General features: G+C 38.6%; 1 protein-coding gene across 4 annotated transcripts in view; it reads right to left on the bottom strand.

The window, feature by feature from the left end:
- The window catches only part of nhsl2 (NHS-like 2), a 119,343-nt gene that overhangs the window by 30,616 nt on the left and 70,517 nt on the right, over window positions 1-18,210 (bottom strand). For all 4 annotated transcript variants that reach the window (XM_067523292.1, XM_067523293.1, XM_067523294.1 and 1 more), the window contains exon 2: window positions 9,673-9,879. In XM_067523292.1, coding sequence (XP_067379393.1) covers window positions 9,673-9,879 — 207 coding nt within the window. The remainder of the gene's footprint in view (window positions 1-9,672; window positions 9,880-18,210) is intronic.

Raw genomic sequence — 18,210 nt, 5'->3', positions numbered from 1 at the left:
AGTATTCATGCATCACTAACCTTTGTGGTGTATCTGTGCCTTTTTGTTTTGCTACATAAATACGACCAGAAAAAAGATTTTTCCTAGCAGTGTGACGACATTTTGGGAAAGTGAGAAAGTTTTGACTGCTACTCACAAATTCAAATGGCCGGCTGAGGGTTAAACATTGATGGTTTTAAGGATGTTTGGGTTTGTCATTTGGTTATGATAGTTAATGTTACACATGAAATCAGTGAGTGTCCTCACAAAAATAGAAAGACGTGTGTGTTTGTGTGTACATTTAATTCAGGTGTTGGATGTGGATGTGTTCTAGGTGTTAAAGTATGAGACTTCCACTCGTTTGTGTTCCCACATGGACGTTTGTGCAAATAAGTTAACAGGAATAATTATTGAACTCAGCTCAAGAGCTGCACTGTATGTACAGTGCACCCATTCATAGACAAACCTAACTGTTCTTGACAATATGCACCCTGTGTCAAATATAGGTCACCCTTTCTTTTCCCTCCTAGGACAATGAAAGGGGAAGACAGAAATTAACAATACCACTCTTTCAACATAGCCACAGGGTTTGTTTGTCTCTTAAACAATATGCGCACACGGATGTGTCTTTGTGTGTGTGTGTGTGTGTTTGCATGCACGGATATTCATGTCATGCCTTTGTTTATGTGACTTAACACGCACAATAGATCAATCCATTACAAGGAAAGTCGCTGCTGTATGTTAAGAGTGTGACCGAGTCGTTGTGACCTAAAAGGACAGACTTGGCAGTTCCAGGCCTAGTTTGGGTTAGTCATGAGAAACCACAAGAATAGTTCTGATCCAATTATCAGGCTCTTTGTGCAGGCACAGATTTTCCCTGTAATTCTTGTCAGTTGTCCAACAAATATTTGCAGACAACACACGTTTTTCAGAGCAAGCACACAGAAGTGAACACAGTTTCTATGGAGGAAACCTGATTTTCATATTCAGTTCTTCAAGCTTAGATCTTGCCATAATTCAGAAATTGGCTTAGACAAGAGGTTACCCCAAAGTTTTTTTCTCTGTATCCTTTGTCCCAGCTTGTGTTTTTCTCTTCCAGTTTTATATGGTCCCATTAATTCAGTTCTAAAATTTTCCATCACATCTTTATCGTGTTAGTTTTATCCCATCCCTTTAAAATCATTTAGCAATTTTTGGGCATTTCAGGGGCATCAACACTGAAACCTATAAGAAACATGTGTGAGGAATGTGTTGTACATGTAGAGCTCACTGTCTTGAGCAATTAACTACTCTATGCATGTTAATCCATACTTAAAGACATCTACTGAACAGCAAGACATAGGGCTGTCACTTTTCACAAAAATCACTTCAACACGAAATGTATTCAAATGGATTTGAAGGCCACACACATAATGCAATGTTGCAACCTCCCCCCATCCACCCATAGGATGAGAATGCTCAACTACATTGTCATTAATTTATTTGCTTACATTTGTTGGAAAATAGGTAACTGGGTGAGACTGTAGAGCTGAACATTCAGAAAGCAGGACATTTAGCCAGGTTGCTGTCTTTCAACAATATATCAGAATATTTTCATGTGACATGTTTGATAAACTTAATTAAGCCCAATTTAATGGCTCACTGTAAAGACTGCCCCCCACTTTTATCGCTTATTTTTCTCCTGCACACAGATTGCATCTGAGACAAAGGTGATTAACGTTAAGTTATGTTGTACCTTACCCATGTAAACACAATTATGTGAAGCTTACTAGCATTAACTTACAGGCTAAGTTAGTTAGCTTTGAAGTAGAGCCAAAAAAAACAGACTGAAAATCAAAACGGGTTAAATTTCCACCATAGCAGCCATGCCTGGCTACCTAATTTTTTCGCCAATATTCTTTCTTGCCTGCGGTGGGTGGGAAACATAATCGTGGTCCAGCTGGGAAGCGCCAGGGGCAGCTTCCACACTTACACTAAATGGATACTTTCCCAGACATGCTCCCCTTTGTTTGGTGCAACAAAGTTGTTCCACGAAATACAGCTCGGGACAATTCTATTTTTAAGCCGAGTGCTACCTGCTTTAATATATAATGATCCTTATTGAAGTACTAACTACAAACATACCTCTTTGCACCTTCAAACTTCCGTAAGTGGGAAAAAGGTCTATAGAGGCAAGCAGCACATCAAGCTGATAGTGAATTTTAAGAACCCCCTCTGCTAGAGACATGGCAAGTGACATCAAACGGTCACGTGCTTAGACATACAGTACATTTTTTGCTTTCAACCAGAGAATTACGGTTTGACTATTTGTTTTTGTTTTTTACCACATTTGAAAGAACGTTTGAATTTTGAATAAAAAGTGACAGCTCTGCTAAGACAAACTCTCTGTTCTGCTGTTGTTTTCGTGATCCAATTTTGACCTATAGCTCATGTTGGAAGCATTATGAATTGGCAAAAAAGGGAACAACGTGCCCTTCCAACACCAAGTGGGAACATGTGGGACACATGTTGCATACAATATACCAAGATCCACAAAACCGATTTAACTTTAATGTTGTAGCCCAAACACTGCTCCATGGAGCTAAGCTTTAAGTGAAATCCTTCTGCACCTACAAATTGTACCCAAATCTGACAAACACAGGTGAGCCAGAACCTCCACAACACAGATGTTCTGATGATATACAATACAGATTACATGCTCACAATAGACTAGCAGCAGTTTGGAAAATAAGAGATCAATTAAATGCGATTGTAACTGAACTGTAGAATGTCAGAATTCAGCCTGTATTTAAAGTCGTAGCCTGATTGACAGCATTGTCACTCAAACAGAAAGTCCGCAGAGAGAAAAGACAAAGAGAGTGGGCCAAGTGGACTTTTTCTGAACAGAAAGGCAATATTGTGTGGCACACTAGCGGAGATAGTGCGGGCAGAGTATAAAGGTCACTCAGTAATAAAAGTTCAAACAATCCCTAAATCCTTTAAAAGCGGCTCCCTTCACTGTCAAAAGTAGAGGTCTGGGCTGTATTTCAGCATGGTAACAAAGACTCCTTTGAGCTCTCGCTTCATGAACCAATCCTGTCCAAAAACTCTAAACATCTGCTTTAATTTAATGCTGAATTAACAAATCATTTACACAAAACTATTGTAAGAGGGGTTTGCAATGATAAAATATCATATTAAGATGTTTCTACTTAAGTTTGTCCTGTACCAAACTCTAATTGTATTTGTGGACAACATATGTTTTTGTGTTTTACTGAATATATATATATAAAGCATTGTATAGAGCAAGTTTGGGGAAATTGTTTAGTTTGTAATCACTGCTTTATTAAGGTTTTCATCATGGTTAGAATAATAACCATATGAATAAATTGGCACATCAATCATCATCGCGGTTAAAAAAGGAAAACCTCATTCACATGGAGGTTGCTTTAGCTCAGTCAGTAAAGCAGTTGTCCTCGGACCAAAGGGTCAGTGGTCCCCTTAAGTGTTGACGTGTCCTTGAGCAATGCACTGAATCCAGAGTCACTCCCAGCTTGCTTGGCAGCTGCTGTCATCAGTGTGTGAATGGATGAATGAAAAAAAACATGGTAAATTGCTATAGAAGCAGAGCATTTACAATATTTTGCCATTCTGTCTATCATCATATTATCAACTGACATCAGCTTCTTCCTTTGACAGACTTTTTGAGCTGTTGATGTAGCTCCCTTCTCTGTTTCATAATCACTACAGCTGCTAAAAACCATTTAAAGGTAAACATATCATATAGGGTTATTGGCTAAAATGACATCTCTGTTGTTTTTCTTGGGACAAAGGTTCTGACAATACCCCAAATGCTCAATAATCCTTGCAGCCAGGCCTTGGGTCATGTAATGTGTCGAAAATGTCATAAGTAACTGCAACAAGCTTCTCTTTTTCAAATATGTCTTTTGACTGTAGATAATGCACACACACATTCACACACACTTATCTCAGCCCCTCTGGCTACAGTGTGACCAGCAGTTGTTTAGTTCACAGTTAAGAGCTGTTGTCCGACACTCAGAGAGTCTTTGCCGATAAAGTGCTCTGAAGTAGATCTGAACTACTTGTAGCGTTCATCCTCATTTATGCAATGATTGGGCAGATTAGGGAATTCCTGTTTACTTTACTAGTTACTCCTAGAATCATACAGGGGTATGACTAATCCGGTTTCTCACACAAAATATAACAAATATTGAAATAAAGTCTCAAAGCTGGATACTACATGTTTAATTTAAGGCTTAAAGTACAAACTGTTTTGTAAAACACATCTTCTATATAATTCAACAACAGTCATATGGTTCAGGTGCAGTGAAATTACTTGGCAGATAAGTGTGAATTTATACAATGCAACCTACAATGAAGAGACTGTCACTGATGTGTCTTTAGTGCTACGAAAGTGGCAAAAGTATGAATATGTACAAGATGCTTAATGGATTTAATACGATTACAGGGCAAGTATGTTCAAATAGCCAATCTGGCTGTAAAAGATGGTAATAAGTTTTAAACACAAGCTTCAATATTGATGTGAAGGAAAACATTTTGCTGCTGATTAATGCGATACAAAAAAGTACAGAATCTAAATCTGGTTGCTGTAAATTTTACCAGGGAAAACATTCAATGCATCTGCAAAACAGGGGAAACCTTTTATACATTTGCAGGGTTATGAGTAGAGGAGAATCAGTGTCAGTTAGGAGCAGAGAGAAAAAGGGGATGTGCATTGTGTATCAATCTGTACAGAATACACAATACTGAGCTTTAAATGTGTATTACTGTCATAGAGCATAGTTTAAATATCTTAATGCAGCAACAAATAAATAATAAACTTAAAACTTGAACAAAACAAAAATGTACAGGTCTCGTTGTTGTTAGTGTTCAAATCTTAGTAGAAAACACAGAGCCTTAATTGTAGAGTTAATTTGGACTGTGGACTATCAATTGTCTTCATTAATAGAAGTATTTGAGGAAACAAAATCAATTCCATCAACAGCAGAGGACACCATTAGGCTTGGTAGATGCAAGGATGAGCTTAAGATAGTAGTTAAATATTTATTCTAAATTACGTGTCGAGCAAAATGAAACTAGCAGCAGTCACTTAATTATAAGCGCTGATGTCCAACTGGTCACAACACGACATATACAGTACTGTTTAATTTCTGCTGTAAGCATGACTTTAAAATCCCAGTTTATGTTTGAAAGAGATTAGTGTTTGTTCTGTGATACAACACACAGTTTTCTAAAACTAAAACTTATGTTCTAAGATACAGACTGAATATCCTTGTGATATTCAGTGTCCAGGTGCAAGATTTAATTTGCTGCTGAGGGACATTATGGATGGTCAAACTTCTTTAAACCTACAGTATGTAACTTTTGTCAATATATATCTATGTGTTTAAGTGGACAGGTGTGTATTTGTGCTGCCTGTCTGTCCTTCTCATTCTTGTGAAAAAAATATCACATCTAATCGCTTTTTTCAAAATTGGCACTAGGGACCACTTGTACTCAAGGATGAACTGATTCGATTTTGGTAATCAAAGGTGAAGGTCACTTTCACCTCACATCCGTCTTGAAAGTTGATTAAAAATCCAGCACAAATATAGATGATAAAAATAAATCTTTATTTTTGCTAACAGGATCCTTGGTAAAAAAGCGTATCCTGTCCAAATGGTTATGTCCAAAAGCACTATACAATATGAAACTAGTAATAATCCTAATTTAAAATTTATTTATGGACTTCCACCAGTTTCTGAATCAAACTCTTAACCAACAGCTCATTTGAAAAGTTTTGAATAATTTTTCTTTTCATTTACCAAACAAACATTATATGGCTATCTATTTAGGATCTAGCAAGAACTGTTTTGGAATTCAAGTTTATCTGCAGTCTGAGAGGTAGAAACCTTTGCGAAATTTGTGATAAGCATTCACACACATCTCACAAATATGACATTGGTAAAGAGGCAATACTACCCAAACCAGGTCAGTGCAACAAAGCCATTAATATTAGTTTGGTCAGTTAATTTAAGCACATTGTCTACTCAAGAAAAGCAAGTGCATTAGTTGCTCATTCTGTGCCTGAAAAGAATGTATTGTATATGCACTTTTAAGTTTATGATAGGCAACATGTGAATTATGGTCTGCATAGGGAAGAGTTCAGCACCCATTTGCTAATATTTCCCTAAACTTAACAAAGTTAAGTAATTCTTAGGGGCCCTGATGGTGCAGTGGTAGAGCATTGGGTTAGGATGCAGAAAGGCAGCAGGTTTGAATCCCCCCCCACTAGGCGTGGCCCCATCCAGCCATCAAGGGCAACCTTGGTGCCGGTCCCGAGCCTGGATAAAAAGAACGTAAGAAAGCCAGAAGGGCATCCGCCATAAAATGCCGAGTTAAAAGCTGTTGATTTTTTTCTTTTTCTTTTCAAAGGTATCCTAACTTTGAGTTGGGTTTTCTCCTAAATCAAATAAATCTATCAGTTTTGGTACTGATTTTGATACATAAAACATCATATGCGAACCCAGTAACTTATCATTCTACAAGGGTGATGATGAGAGGAAACACGGGCCAGATTTTATTGTTGCCTACTTAGCAGCTACAGTGAAATGAATGAATTCTTACTGCCTTGGGAAGATAAATCTGGGCAGAATACGTAGACGATCCGTCTAACACCAGAGGAAGACAGCAGAATTCATAAATATGGAAGGCAGACTGTTGAGGAGTGGGAAAGAATATGAATATTTTACTCTGCTGAGGCCAGTAGGAGAATGATGGTGAGAAAGTCCAGAAAGAGAAAGAGAGAGAGCACAGCTGGTTTCTTCATTGTTATATAACACACACCCAAACAGATGGACACAGGCAACACAAATGGACACTGGCATACAAACTGAAAACATAGACAAGAACACCCGAACGAACATAGTGCTTCATGAATAGAAAGCACAACAGCGCACGCTTATACACATATACACGCATACAGGTGGACAGGAATAAAGAGATAAACAAAGGCATAAATGAACACAGACGTCAGGAAGGATGAATGGCCACACACATATGCATCTCTCTCAAATACACACACACACACACACACACACGTTCTGTTGTCCACCCACGAGTGTATTCATCCATCTTATTTTCATCATACACAAGATGCCAGCCCATCTGAGACAATAACCAGCTTAATCCACACGCAAACGCACACATACAAACGCAAGCATGCAGCATAAAGACATGACAGTGGATGAAAACAGATGATGCAGCAGGCAAAATACTCCACTTTATAAGTTATATTGCTAGTGTTCACTCATGAACTACTGAATTTAGCTCACTTGGGAAAAATTTCGATTTTGATCAACAAGTGATGTTAGTGAAGGAATGAAATTAAAGGATGAAATTGGTATGTTTTTTTTTCCGTTGGAAAGTTCTACAAAAGAATTAAAACTTTACAAATTTATCCTATTGACTAGTGTTGATTGAGTAGCCAATGCCTCATACCAATTTTGCAATTTTTTTTAAATTGCAAAATTGGCAATTTTTAAAGTGCAAAATCGGCGATTACATTTTTTTTAAAAATGCTAAAATAATAACAGTTGCATTCCCAGAGGCTACACATGCCAAAAACTGCCCTCTGCATCCTGCAGAGGAAGTGATTGAGAGTGGATTAGGATTTAAGACAAAAACAAGAGGCAAACCCAAAATGCTAACAAACAAGTGACCACACTAGTGTCAAAGCAAATCACTATAGCCATATTAGTGGTTTGGATATATTTTGGTTTTAAACAAGAGGATGCAGAGCAGGAACAGGTTTTGTGCTAGAGCGACCATGCAAAGTAACACCGTACATTTCCTTCAGCAAGTTAACCATTAAAAATATGTCTTCTAATACGACCTCCAAATGCTACTTTGGTCAGTTTATAGAAAAGGAGAGAGGTGGTTGGACAAAAAATGTAAAAGGATGCTGAGATAAGAACAGTATGGTTGGATGAATACGTTTGTCTAGGTGATGTTTTCGACAGTGCATGTGTGTGTGTGTGTTCGCGCGCGCAAGCATGATGTCATTTTTCATTATGAGCGCATTATTGTAGTTATTGTTAAGTAGGCAAGCTTCTATCTCCCAGATGGTGGAGTAGTTTATTATCATGCCATTTAACATTTAACTCATAACATATAACATAGAACTTCTGGTGCTTGCATGGGCTTCATTCGGGTACTTTGGTTTCCTCTCACAGGCCAAAGACATGTATATTGGGTTGAGGTCTGTCTGTCTGTGTATGTCTCTCTGTGTTGGCCATGACATAGGCTGGCAAATTGGCCCACTGACAACTGGGAGAGGCTACAGCCCCCCGTAACCCTCTCTTATAATGTGCTATATTGCGCCGAACCATTTTTCACTGTGGACATCAAAACATACAACCTTTACAGCATTATGCACAAAACCTATGTGGTTAGTTTGAAGCACAAGAAGGGATAGTTTTTTTTGTTTTTTTTATTTGGGTTAAAATGCAGAAGTTACCACATGCTGTCTGTTGGACGTGAGAAACAAACTGCTGTCTCTCACCTTTTTTTGCATCTATGAAATATGTCAACTGAATATATATCTAATATTTACTAGAGCATCTAGATGTCACCTCATTATCACACCACCATAAGGTAAACTGTTACCTACCTAACCATACTCATGGGCTGATAAGAACTGATAATACTTCATTTGATACAGTGACAACAGTTAAATCTGCTGGGACTTTGGTCAATCCTAGAATTTATTGACAGTATGAAAACTGTAAACTGAGCCGTAAAATATCTCCAAAATCAATTTTGAAAGTTTTATGATTGTTTGTTCATTCTTTACTTCTGGAGTTATTATAATGTTGCCATGCTGCCATTCAACTCACCCCCGATTCATTCAGCTTCAAACCTACAAATTGGTTTAATGGAAAAGACGGGCAAATGGCGAGACAACATGAGTCACAGAATGAGAGAGTAAGAGAGAGAGAGCAAAGCAACTAGCACAAGGGAAAACAGAGGAACAGTAGTACCTGAGAACAAATGGAAACCCTCATTCCCTTGAGTGCTAATTTGCATACAGTACACACACACACGCAGGTTGAACACCACAGAGCCAAATCCTTTGTAAACAAGAAATTAATATGAAATCGGGAATGAAAGCATTCCACCTTACAATAGTTATAACCAATAATTAACTAATTAACATGCATGTTTACACATAAACTGCAGAAATGGAAACCTACACACACTAAGTGTACACATGCACAAAATCACTGATACTACCTTCAGTAACAACGCTGCAAGGTGAATCCAACACACATCATTAGCAGTGTTCCTATGAGCTCACACGCACACACACACACACACACACACACACACACACACACACCTTACAGTATAATATAAACACAAGATATCAAGGGAAACCAACAAATACCCTCTCACAGACCATATCTGCATGATAACATACACACACATTTAAAGTGGCCAACACACCCATCTCAATGCAGTTTAACACTGCACATGCATGTAAACACTTTCCCGCCTCCGCTTCTCTCTCTACACCTTTCCCACCTACTCAATACACAGCACTTGTCTGCCTGCACACACACACAAACACATGCACACACTCCCTCCATCCATCCACCCAATCCCCCTCTCTTTTTCTCCATCCATCCTTACCTTGCAGCAGGCTCTGGAGGTTGAGCTGCGCCTGCTGGTGCAGCTCCTCGACACACTCCGGCCTGCTCCACGAGCCGAACACGTTCACGCTCTGTTGCCATGGAGACCTGAAATGGGCCGCACCGCCACTGCTGCTGTGGTTGCCGTCGCTGTAGCTGCTGCTGCTGCTGCCACCGCGTCTGCCGCTCTCCGCCTCTAGACTGGTGGCTGGAGGATAGAGAGGAGAAGGAGGAGATAAATGTTGAGAGGAAGTGATGGATGGAGGGAAAGTACAGGGAGGAGTGTGGGAGGGTAAGAGGGGAGAGGGATAAATTGAAATAAGGAGTGAAACAAAATTATTCAAAGTAAGGTGGGAAGGAAAAGGGGCAGAATAGCATAACATGAGAAGAGGAAGAAGAAGATTAGGTGAATGACAGAGATGAGAAGTTAGGAAAAGAAAGAGATAGAGGAGAGATGAAACATGAAATAAAGAATGGAGGGGGAAAAATGTGAAGAGAAACAAAATGAGGGGGACGAATAAGAAGAATATATAGGAGCAAGATGGAGAGAAAAAGAGGAAGGAAAGGAAAAAGACAAGAAGAGAGTTGCCAAAAAAGAATAAAAAGGAAAAAAGCAGCAGAAATGAAGAAACGGAAGGAAGAGATAAAAAAGAAAGACAGAAAACATGTAAATAAAAATGTTTGAATTTGCATAACTAATACCCAGAGACATAGATTACATAATGCAGTGTGTTGTCAGGGAGAACAAGAACTGACGAAGGCAGGAAGGAAGGAAGTAAGGAGGGATAGAGGGTGAAAGAAAGAAAGATGGATTAGGTAGAAAAGCGAGGGATGGACCGAAGGAGGGGTAGATATTTGGAAGGGAGCGGGAGCACTTAATTAGGAGTGGGAAAGAGTGGGAAGAAGATAGAGGGACTGTCATAGGAGGAGATGGGGAGGGAGGAGAAGAAGGAGGGATTAGGGCAGGGAGGTATGAGGGAAGAAACAGACAACGAGGGATTGTGGCATTAGGGAGAGAAAGAAGAACAAGAGTGGGAGGAGAAGGGAAAGAGGGATGACATTTAAAGGGAGGAGAATGGAAGAATGGCAGCAGAGAAGAGGGAGTTTGTCTGATTTAAGGAAAAGAAATAAAGTCTACGGGAAAAAAGAGAGGGAAATGTCTGGCCCTGTCACAATCAAACCTCCAACACAAACAGACAATCAAAACAAATCGTCCTGTGTGATCTCAAAATGGTCATTCAACATCGACACGAACGAGGCGTCGCCTTGAATCACTGCTGATGAAATCATTTGACACATCCAGCAGCTGATTAATCATGACTAACAAAATACAGGAAATCCCAAATGTGACAGAGGCCACTGAGCAGCCAGGCTTTTTAAAAAAATGATCAAACTTTAATTTAACAGAATACAACAACTGACATAACTATATTTTCATTTGCAACAGCTTCATGAGATACAGTAGGAGTTGAACTCAGGGAGTCAAGGTGAAAATTGTGACACAGCCAAACACAAATAGAAAAATTTTAAGAATATGGTTCACTGGGCAGAAGGAGGCAAAGGGCCCCACCCTTCTGTTTCTGGACTTTTTATGGCCATTTTGTTTCTATCTTGGTAATGCTATTTATGTGTCTTTAAATTCATCTTACATCTATTTCTGCTCTTTGTGTTTCTCTTTTTGGTCATTTTTAGCTGTTTATTGTAGTTATTCCTCCTTTTTAGCTACGTCTTTGAGTGTTAAGTATGTCCTTGGTCATTTTTTCAGCTCTTTAACATTGTTTGGGTGTCTTTTGGTTATTGTCTATCTCTTTATGGTAATTTAATATCGCTGATAATTTTTAATCTCTCTGCATCCTAACGGAGCTCTTTGACTATCTAGTGATAGTATGAAATGAAACATCATTCATTTCATACTTACATTCATGATTGTTTGATGTTACAATTCAAAGATATTTAAATAAGAAATACTTTTCCAAAAGAGTGACACAGAGTGAGACACATAGCTGTGTATTTGCTTTCAGCCTACAGGCTTTCTTCAATATTTTAAAATAAATATCAAGTATTGACAATTCCTCCTACAGTATGTGTCTGAGCAAGATACTGAAAAGTACCAAATATTCCATATAACATGTATGTGGGGACTGTCTCTGAGGATAATGTCCAGGAGCTCTTTCTTGAGGTTTAAATTTGCAGAACACTCAGTTCCCTACAGATAGACGTACAGTTATTCTGCACTGAATCCACCAGCACTATCACGTCTTGTTTGCTCTGAAGCAGCCGTCTCTTCTCACAAAACTCGCCGTACAGTATGGAATCACAATTTCACACTGCCAGCGACCGGCTTCATCTTCCTAAGCTGCTTTCACACAATCAGCTCCCACCAGAGAGAGCTACTTTTTATGATACAGAAGTGCACGTCAGTTAGCATCAGTCGCAGAGAGGAGAACAAAGCCGATCATGCATGATTTATAGCGAAGTGTAGTATAGACATATATTCTCAACATGGGGCCTATTTAACTTTGTTCATTTGAAGCCTTAAATGCATTCATTTTCAGTAAGTCTACCATTTTTCTTTAGCATTTTTTTCTTTCTAAAGCTAATCAGTGTTTACAGGATGCATGCATTGTGTTTTGGGTTTACTGCAAGCTAAATTTCCCCATTAGGGACTTTGACTTTGACGTTTAAACTTAGCCAGCTGATTCTATTTGTTCTTTAAAAAAATGTTGTCTACAATTTTGTCTACAAAATAGTATAAAAGCTGGGACACACACACTTTTGCCCCAATTTACCTACTGTTTTCCATGTCTCACAAGAAACTTCATTAAAAGTCATTTCAATTTCGTGTATGCAAAATAACTACCAACAAAAAGTGAAATTATTTTTTGTATTTGAAATTAAATTCATCTGATACATAATTTACTAATTTTATTTTATTTTTTATTGTTTAAAACAGGGATACACACAGGATTGTTCAGATCAGAATAAGTGCCTAAAAGTGAACTGAAATTTTTTTTTCAGCATTAGTATAAGCAAAGCACTTCATGTTTACTATAGTTACAAAAATAAACTAAAAGCTGATATTGTCTTTTTTTCTTTTTGGTGCTTTTTAAGGCAAATTGGCAAAAAAATGACTCAGGTTGTACATAAATGTTATTATGGACACATTCAAAATTCCCTATTTTGATTGGTGGAAGTAACCACACCCTATATAAAAGACATTGTGAAATAAGTTTTTAATGTACAGCATTTCTAAATACCTAATTGAAAATTAAAATTGTTTCCTTAAAGCTTTCACTAAACATGATCTTCATTAAATTGAGACGGACAGTTTTGGAAAACGTGGGACTTTATAAACTTAAATCTATGATGAAGTGTAGGTGAGTTATGTAATCTGTGCTGAAATCACAAAAGCCTCAGGTGATTCTGAAATGCAGCACAAATGACTGTTTATACAAGATTTGGGGAGTAAGCTGCATATCACGAAAGTCAAAATGCCAAGAGAAATTAGAAATTAGTAGCTCCATTGGTAAGGCAGTTGTCCACGGACCACAGGGTCAGTGGTTTGATCCCCGGTCCCGGCTATATGTCAAAGTGTCTCTGGGCAGGACACTGAACCCCTCCCCAGCTGTGCAGTGCCGGTCCAAGCCCGGTAGAAATTGGGGAGGGTTGCATCAGGAAGGGCATCTGGCGTAAAAACTCTGCCAAATCAACATGCGGACAATGATCCGCTGTGGCGACCCTGAACTCACAGAATAAGCCGAAATAACAAAAATAAAAATAAAAATTCAAACCAAATAAAATGGCTACGGACTGACGATTGTGATCTCTGTATTGCTCTGCCTGAACAGTGAGATTTTCCTCAAATGCTGACAACTACAATACTACCACCACAAAACAATGCTACACCTGTCACCTTGTAACAGAACAGTTTAAAGAATAGATGACATGACGTGTCAATCACACAGCAAAATCTTTATTTATTTAAGTTGCAGTAGGCTAGGCTCATCGTTTTTGATATTTAGGCCTATGAGTTTTAGCAACAAAGAGGGGCTTCAAAGTCTCCCTTCCCTCTGTGCAGGAAATGACTAAAGTTTGTGTTACATTGTTTAAATTGACATCTGCTGCTTCTGATGACCTTATACCAAATATTAGCATCTACGGAACCTGACTAGTTTTATAATCTAATGCACGTTGTAAGAACACAAGACACTATATCAGTCCAACATACATAATCTATTGTTTATAATACTGATAATTAAAGCACTTACAGTCAACACAGCACTGAGATCAACTATTTTAACATCAGGCTACTGAATGGTAGAAGATAAAAACTCAATATTGGAAAAACCCAAAAAGGAACAATCAACATGAGGTGGCACCGCTGATGGTCTAATTTAAATACCAGATAGATGGGGATATTTTAATATTAAAATCCAATCTCTGCTTCCTAAATGTTAGCTTCCGGTTCAAAAAAACAATATAATCTAAAACAGTTTGAGGAAAGTTGAGAACCTCTGGTTGCCCACATTGTACATACAGGTTTGATCCTTATGTGATAAAGGAACGATTCAGTGAAATTATAGCTGGTTCTAAAACGCACGTTTGTTGCATTTTACCATTGATGGCATCTAAGGAATTTTTTTGACAGGCTTTTAAACCTGAGAGCTGATGGCGCAGACTGTTAGTAGGTGAGACAGAAGAGTCTATAGGGTCACTTGTTTTCTTTGAGGTGAACAATTTATTCTTGATTAAAAGTAGACAGGCTGCCAAACACACACAGGCTCATATATTGTTCACAGAGTACACTTAGTACTCCTCAGTGGAGATGTCACTCCTTTTTCATTCCTCCCTTATGTAACCACGGTGACATAGAAAGGAAGCAAGATGGGATGGAGGAAAGACAGAAGCCTTTGGGCATCACTGGACAGATTTAAGTAGGGAAAAAAACACTCTATCTCTATCTAGTCCTTTTAAGAAAATGGTTCTGGATAGAAAAGCAGTGCAGTGACAGGATGGGTCAGTGTTTGGAGGAAAACATGGAACATTGTGTGTGTGGGGAGGGGTTTTTTGAGGTAAGTCAGACAATAATTTGTACTAACAGTTAAATGTAGGCATTCCAAAATATATAATTTCTAATTAACCTCTTTACTAAAATGCATTACTACCACACTTTGTACATTACGCACATGGTTGAAATTGGGGATCAATCAAACAAACACACAACCTATAAGTTGAATTCAAATGATGATGTTGTTTGCAGCTAAAATGAAGATAACTGATTAATCTGTGTTGTGTTTGTGATAGAGTTAAATAAAGACTACACACCTAAAGATAAGCACAGTAAAATGTGTGTGTGGGCAAAAATCGCAGCCTTCTAGGCTTATGTCACATCTTTAAAACCGTCTCAAAGAAACAAGTTTAATTTTACAACTCGCCAAAGTCAGTTTTAATTTAGCTTGGCATGTACGACCTGGACAACACAGTGGAATTATTTAATCTCTAGATGGCATAGGTTGTAGCCAGGTATGACTCAAACCTGACAACAACCTTGCAGAATATGCATCTGGGCATAGTACCTCAAATGCAAAGAGAAGAACATGAATCATGTACACTGGTGATAAGAGAGTGGACCGACTGACCTCCTCTAGCATTAGCACCAGACCAAAAGAAGGCAGAGGATTGAAACTTACTTCCAGCCAACACACAGAAAACATCAGAGCAATCCTTTTACTGTGCCCACTTTCACAACAAGGAGACAGAGGGCACCCATAGACACACACACAAACCCACATACTGACATATCCTCACGAATGCCACGCAACTGCAAAAAAGTCTTCTATATAGTCACACGCACAGATAAATGCAGAAATAGAAGCAAATAAGTTTCACAATACACCTACTACACACTGATAAACACAGAGATTCTCCTGGAAGGTGTTGTGTGAGTATTGTTGTATTTTTCTCTAAGTCGCATTACTGATTCATTCCCCCTCTGTGTGCGTTGGAGTGTCAGCAGGGACGACACAGATTTAGACAAGCTGTTATCACCGGACACACACACACACACACACACACACACACATGCACACACACACATGCACACACTCACGCACAGTTATTCTCACAAACACGTGTGCATGTTTGGATGAATGGGTAAACACAAGTTATCCTTCGTGCATATTTGCTAATTAAAAAACACCCACATATTTGCACGAATTCTGTGTGTGCATGATAAATAGACACCTGTGTATCCTTTACACAAAATGTTGTGTGGTTGATGGGTATGGGGTTTGTGCTGACTTGTCTGTGTGTACGTGTGTATTTTTGCGTTAGAGAGTCTTTATTTGTGAATGACAGGCTTATGAGCAACAGTTAGCATTGGCTTGATGCTCAGCAGACTCATTTATGTCTGTCTTAAGTAACATTGTCACTGCACGCTGTGAAAGTCCTGGCTGAAACAAAGTCAGTGTATGTGCGTGTGCAGGCCTTGTGTTTTCGCTTGGTTAATAAAAGTGCTATAAAAAGTAATAAACCAGATTTACCGACCACCAATGAGACCCGAACTGAACATTAGCCGTCTTTCTGGGTGTCGTTATCAAAATAAAGCAGGCTTCCTGAGCAGCGACATTATCCGTGCTGACCTTTGCTGTTACGACTGTCAACAAAGGTCGGCATAGATAATACAACTGACCTCTGAGGCTTTTTGCTATGAAGGTAATAAAGCTCCAGAGCTTATAGAAGAGTGAAAATGCCAGATAAAAACAAATCCTGCAGATTTAGGAAAGGCTGGGTGCTGAACCTCAATAAGTACTGACAAATTATCGCGGCAACAAGTATTGAAAGCTTATCTTTTTTAAAAGGTAGAAGTCACTTCCCCTGTTTGACTAGTGAGCTGAGAACGAATCCAAACCAGTGGGACTAAAGTCAGTTAAAAGTCAAACTTAAAGTGGAATGAGAAACACCAAAATAGCACACAGCAACTATGGGATGCAGCCAATTGCAATCTGAATAACAGGGTTAGGTTGTGTGGAGTTTTATCATTTACCATGTTTCGTGACTCTGACCATGCCAGCGTGGCCCACTCACCCTGGTGGCCAAATGAGCGATTAGCTGAAGTGTGAATCAGAGGTGCTGCTGCAGAAAAGATACACAGGAATAGCAGGAAGTAACCCGCCGGTGGTTACTTCCTGCTATGACGGCCCAATGATGACGCGTGGTGAGTAAAGATTGGAGAGAAAATGTCAGATTTGATTTATGATGCATATTGGCAGGAAGATATTTAAATTTATTTCAACTTTATCACCAATATCTGTATAGAGTAGTTACATTTTAGCGCTTAGGCTACTATTACCAGTGTTAGGTCCAAACGTTCTGCGTTCAAAAGTAATTTCACTTCGAAGCTTAAGTAAAGTATTTGTACTAAAGGTATTATTACAAAAGTATTTAACATCAGTTAATGTGATATTATTGGATTATTGGATTATATATTGGAGTATATTACTGATGCTGGTAAATATAAGCCTTATTTACCAAACCCAAAAGCTATTTTGATGATCATATGTTCATTATAGGAACTACCCTATTTTATGTACTGCTGGGCGGGTTGTGGGTCACAGTAGGGCTCAATAAAGTCTTATTGTTATTTTTTATTAACTTTCAATGTACCTCACCACATATGGACCATGTTTAAGTGGAGGAACCGGCAGTCAAACCATTGTGGTTTGTAGATGGCCCCTGTACCAACTGAGCTACAGCTTCCTTAAAAAAATACGGGAAAAATGCTTCACACTAACTTTGTTCTGAATCTGAAAAATAACTTGGGATGGCTCGAGGGTAGAGAGGTCACCCATTACTCCTGGGGTCGGTGGCTCAATTCCCAGCTCCTCCTGTCCATATGTCAAAGTGTCCTTAGGCAAGACTTTGAACCCCAATTTGTGAAGGTGTGAATGAGAAGCAACTGTGAAATAAATACAAACACTGTGTACTGGTAAAATTAAGAAGGTAGAAATACAGTTATTACAAAGTTACAAAAAGAGGAAATAGTCAAATACTTCAAATTCATTATTAAGTACAGGACTAAATCATGTGTGCTTAGTTACTTTACACCACTACAGTATATACTGTATTCAGTATTCAGTTTTGGGGGATGTGTAATGATGTAATTAGACAATTATATTTGGTCTAGTTTCCCCTTAACCTTTACCATGTTTGACATTTCTTGAGTGTAGAGTTCATGACCATGTGTAGGATACAATGACATTCTTATGAAGAGGGTCTCTCTGCAGTGGCAGATGACGATAGATGGGATTTTTAACAACATTTTACCTACATACCTGCACACAGTGGTCTGGAAACAGGTTCTGCATAATACGAGTGGTTATAAGGTATATAAGTGGTTAAATTAGAATAAAATTAAGTGTGTGTGTGTGTCTTGACATGTTACATATCTGATTTTCTTAGAACATTTGTGTGCATGTGTGTATATGGGTGTATTTGCAGGATGTGCAGCCTCAGATTGCTGCAGTCTGTGGCCTTTGCA

This window comes from Channa argus, chromosome 12 (genome assembly GCF_033026475.1).
Source record: "Channa argus isolate prfri chromosome 12, Channa argus male v1.0, whole genome shotgun sequence".
Taxonomy (NCBI): domain Eukaryota; kingdom Metazoa; phylum Chordata; class Actinopteri; order Anabantiformes; family Channidae; genus Channa; species Channa argus.
This window is presented reverse-complemented; position numbering and strand designations above follow the sequence as displayed.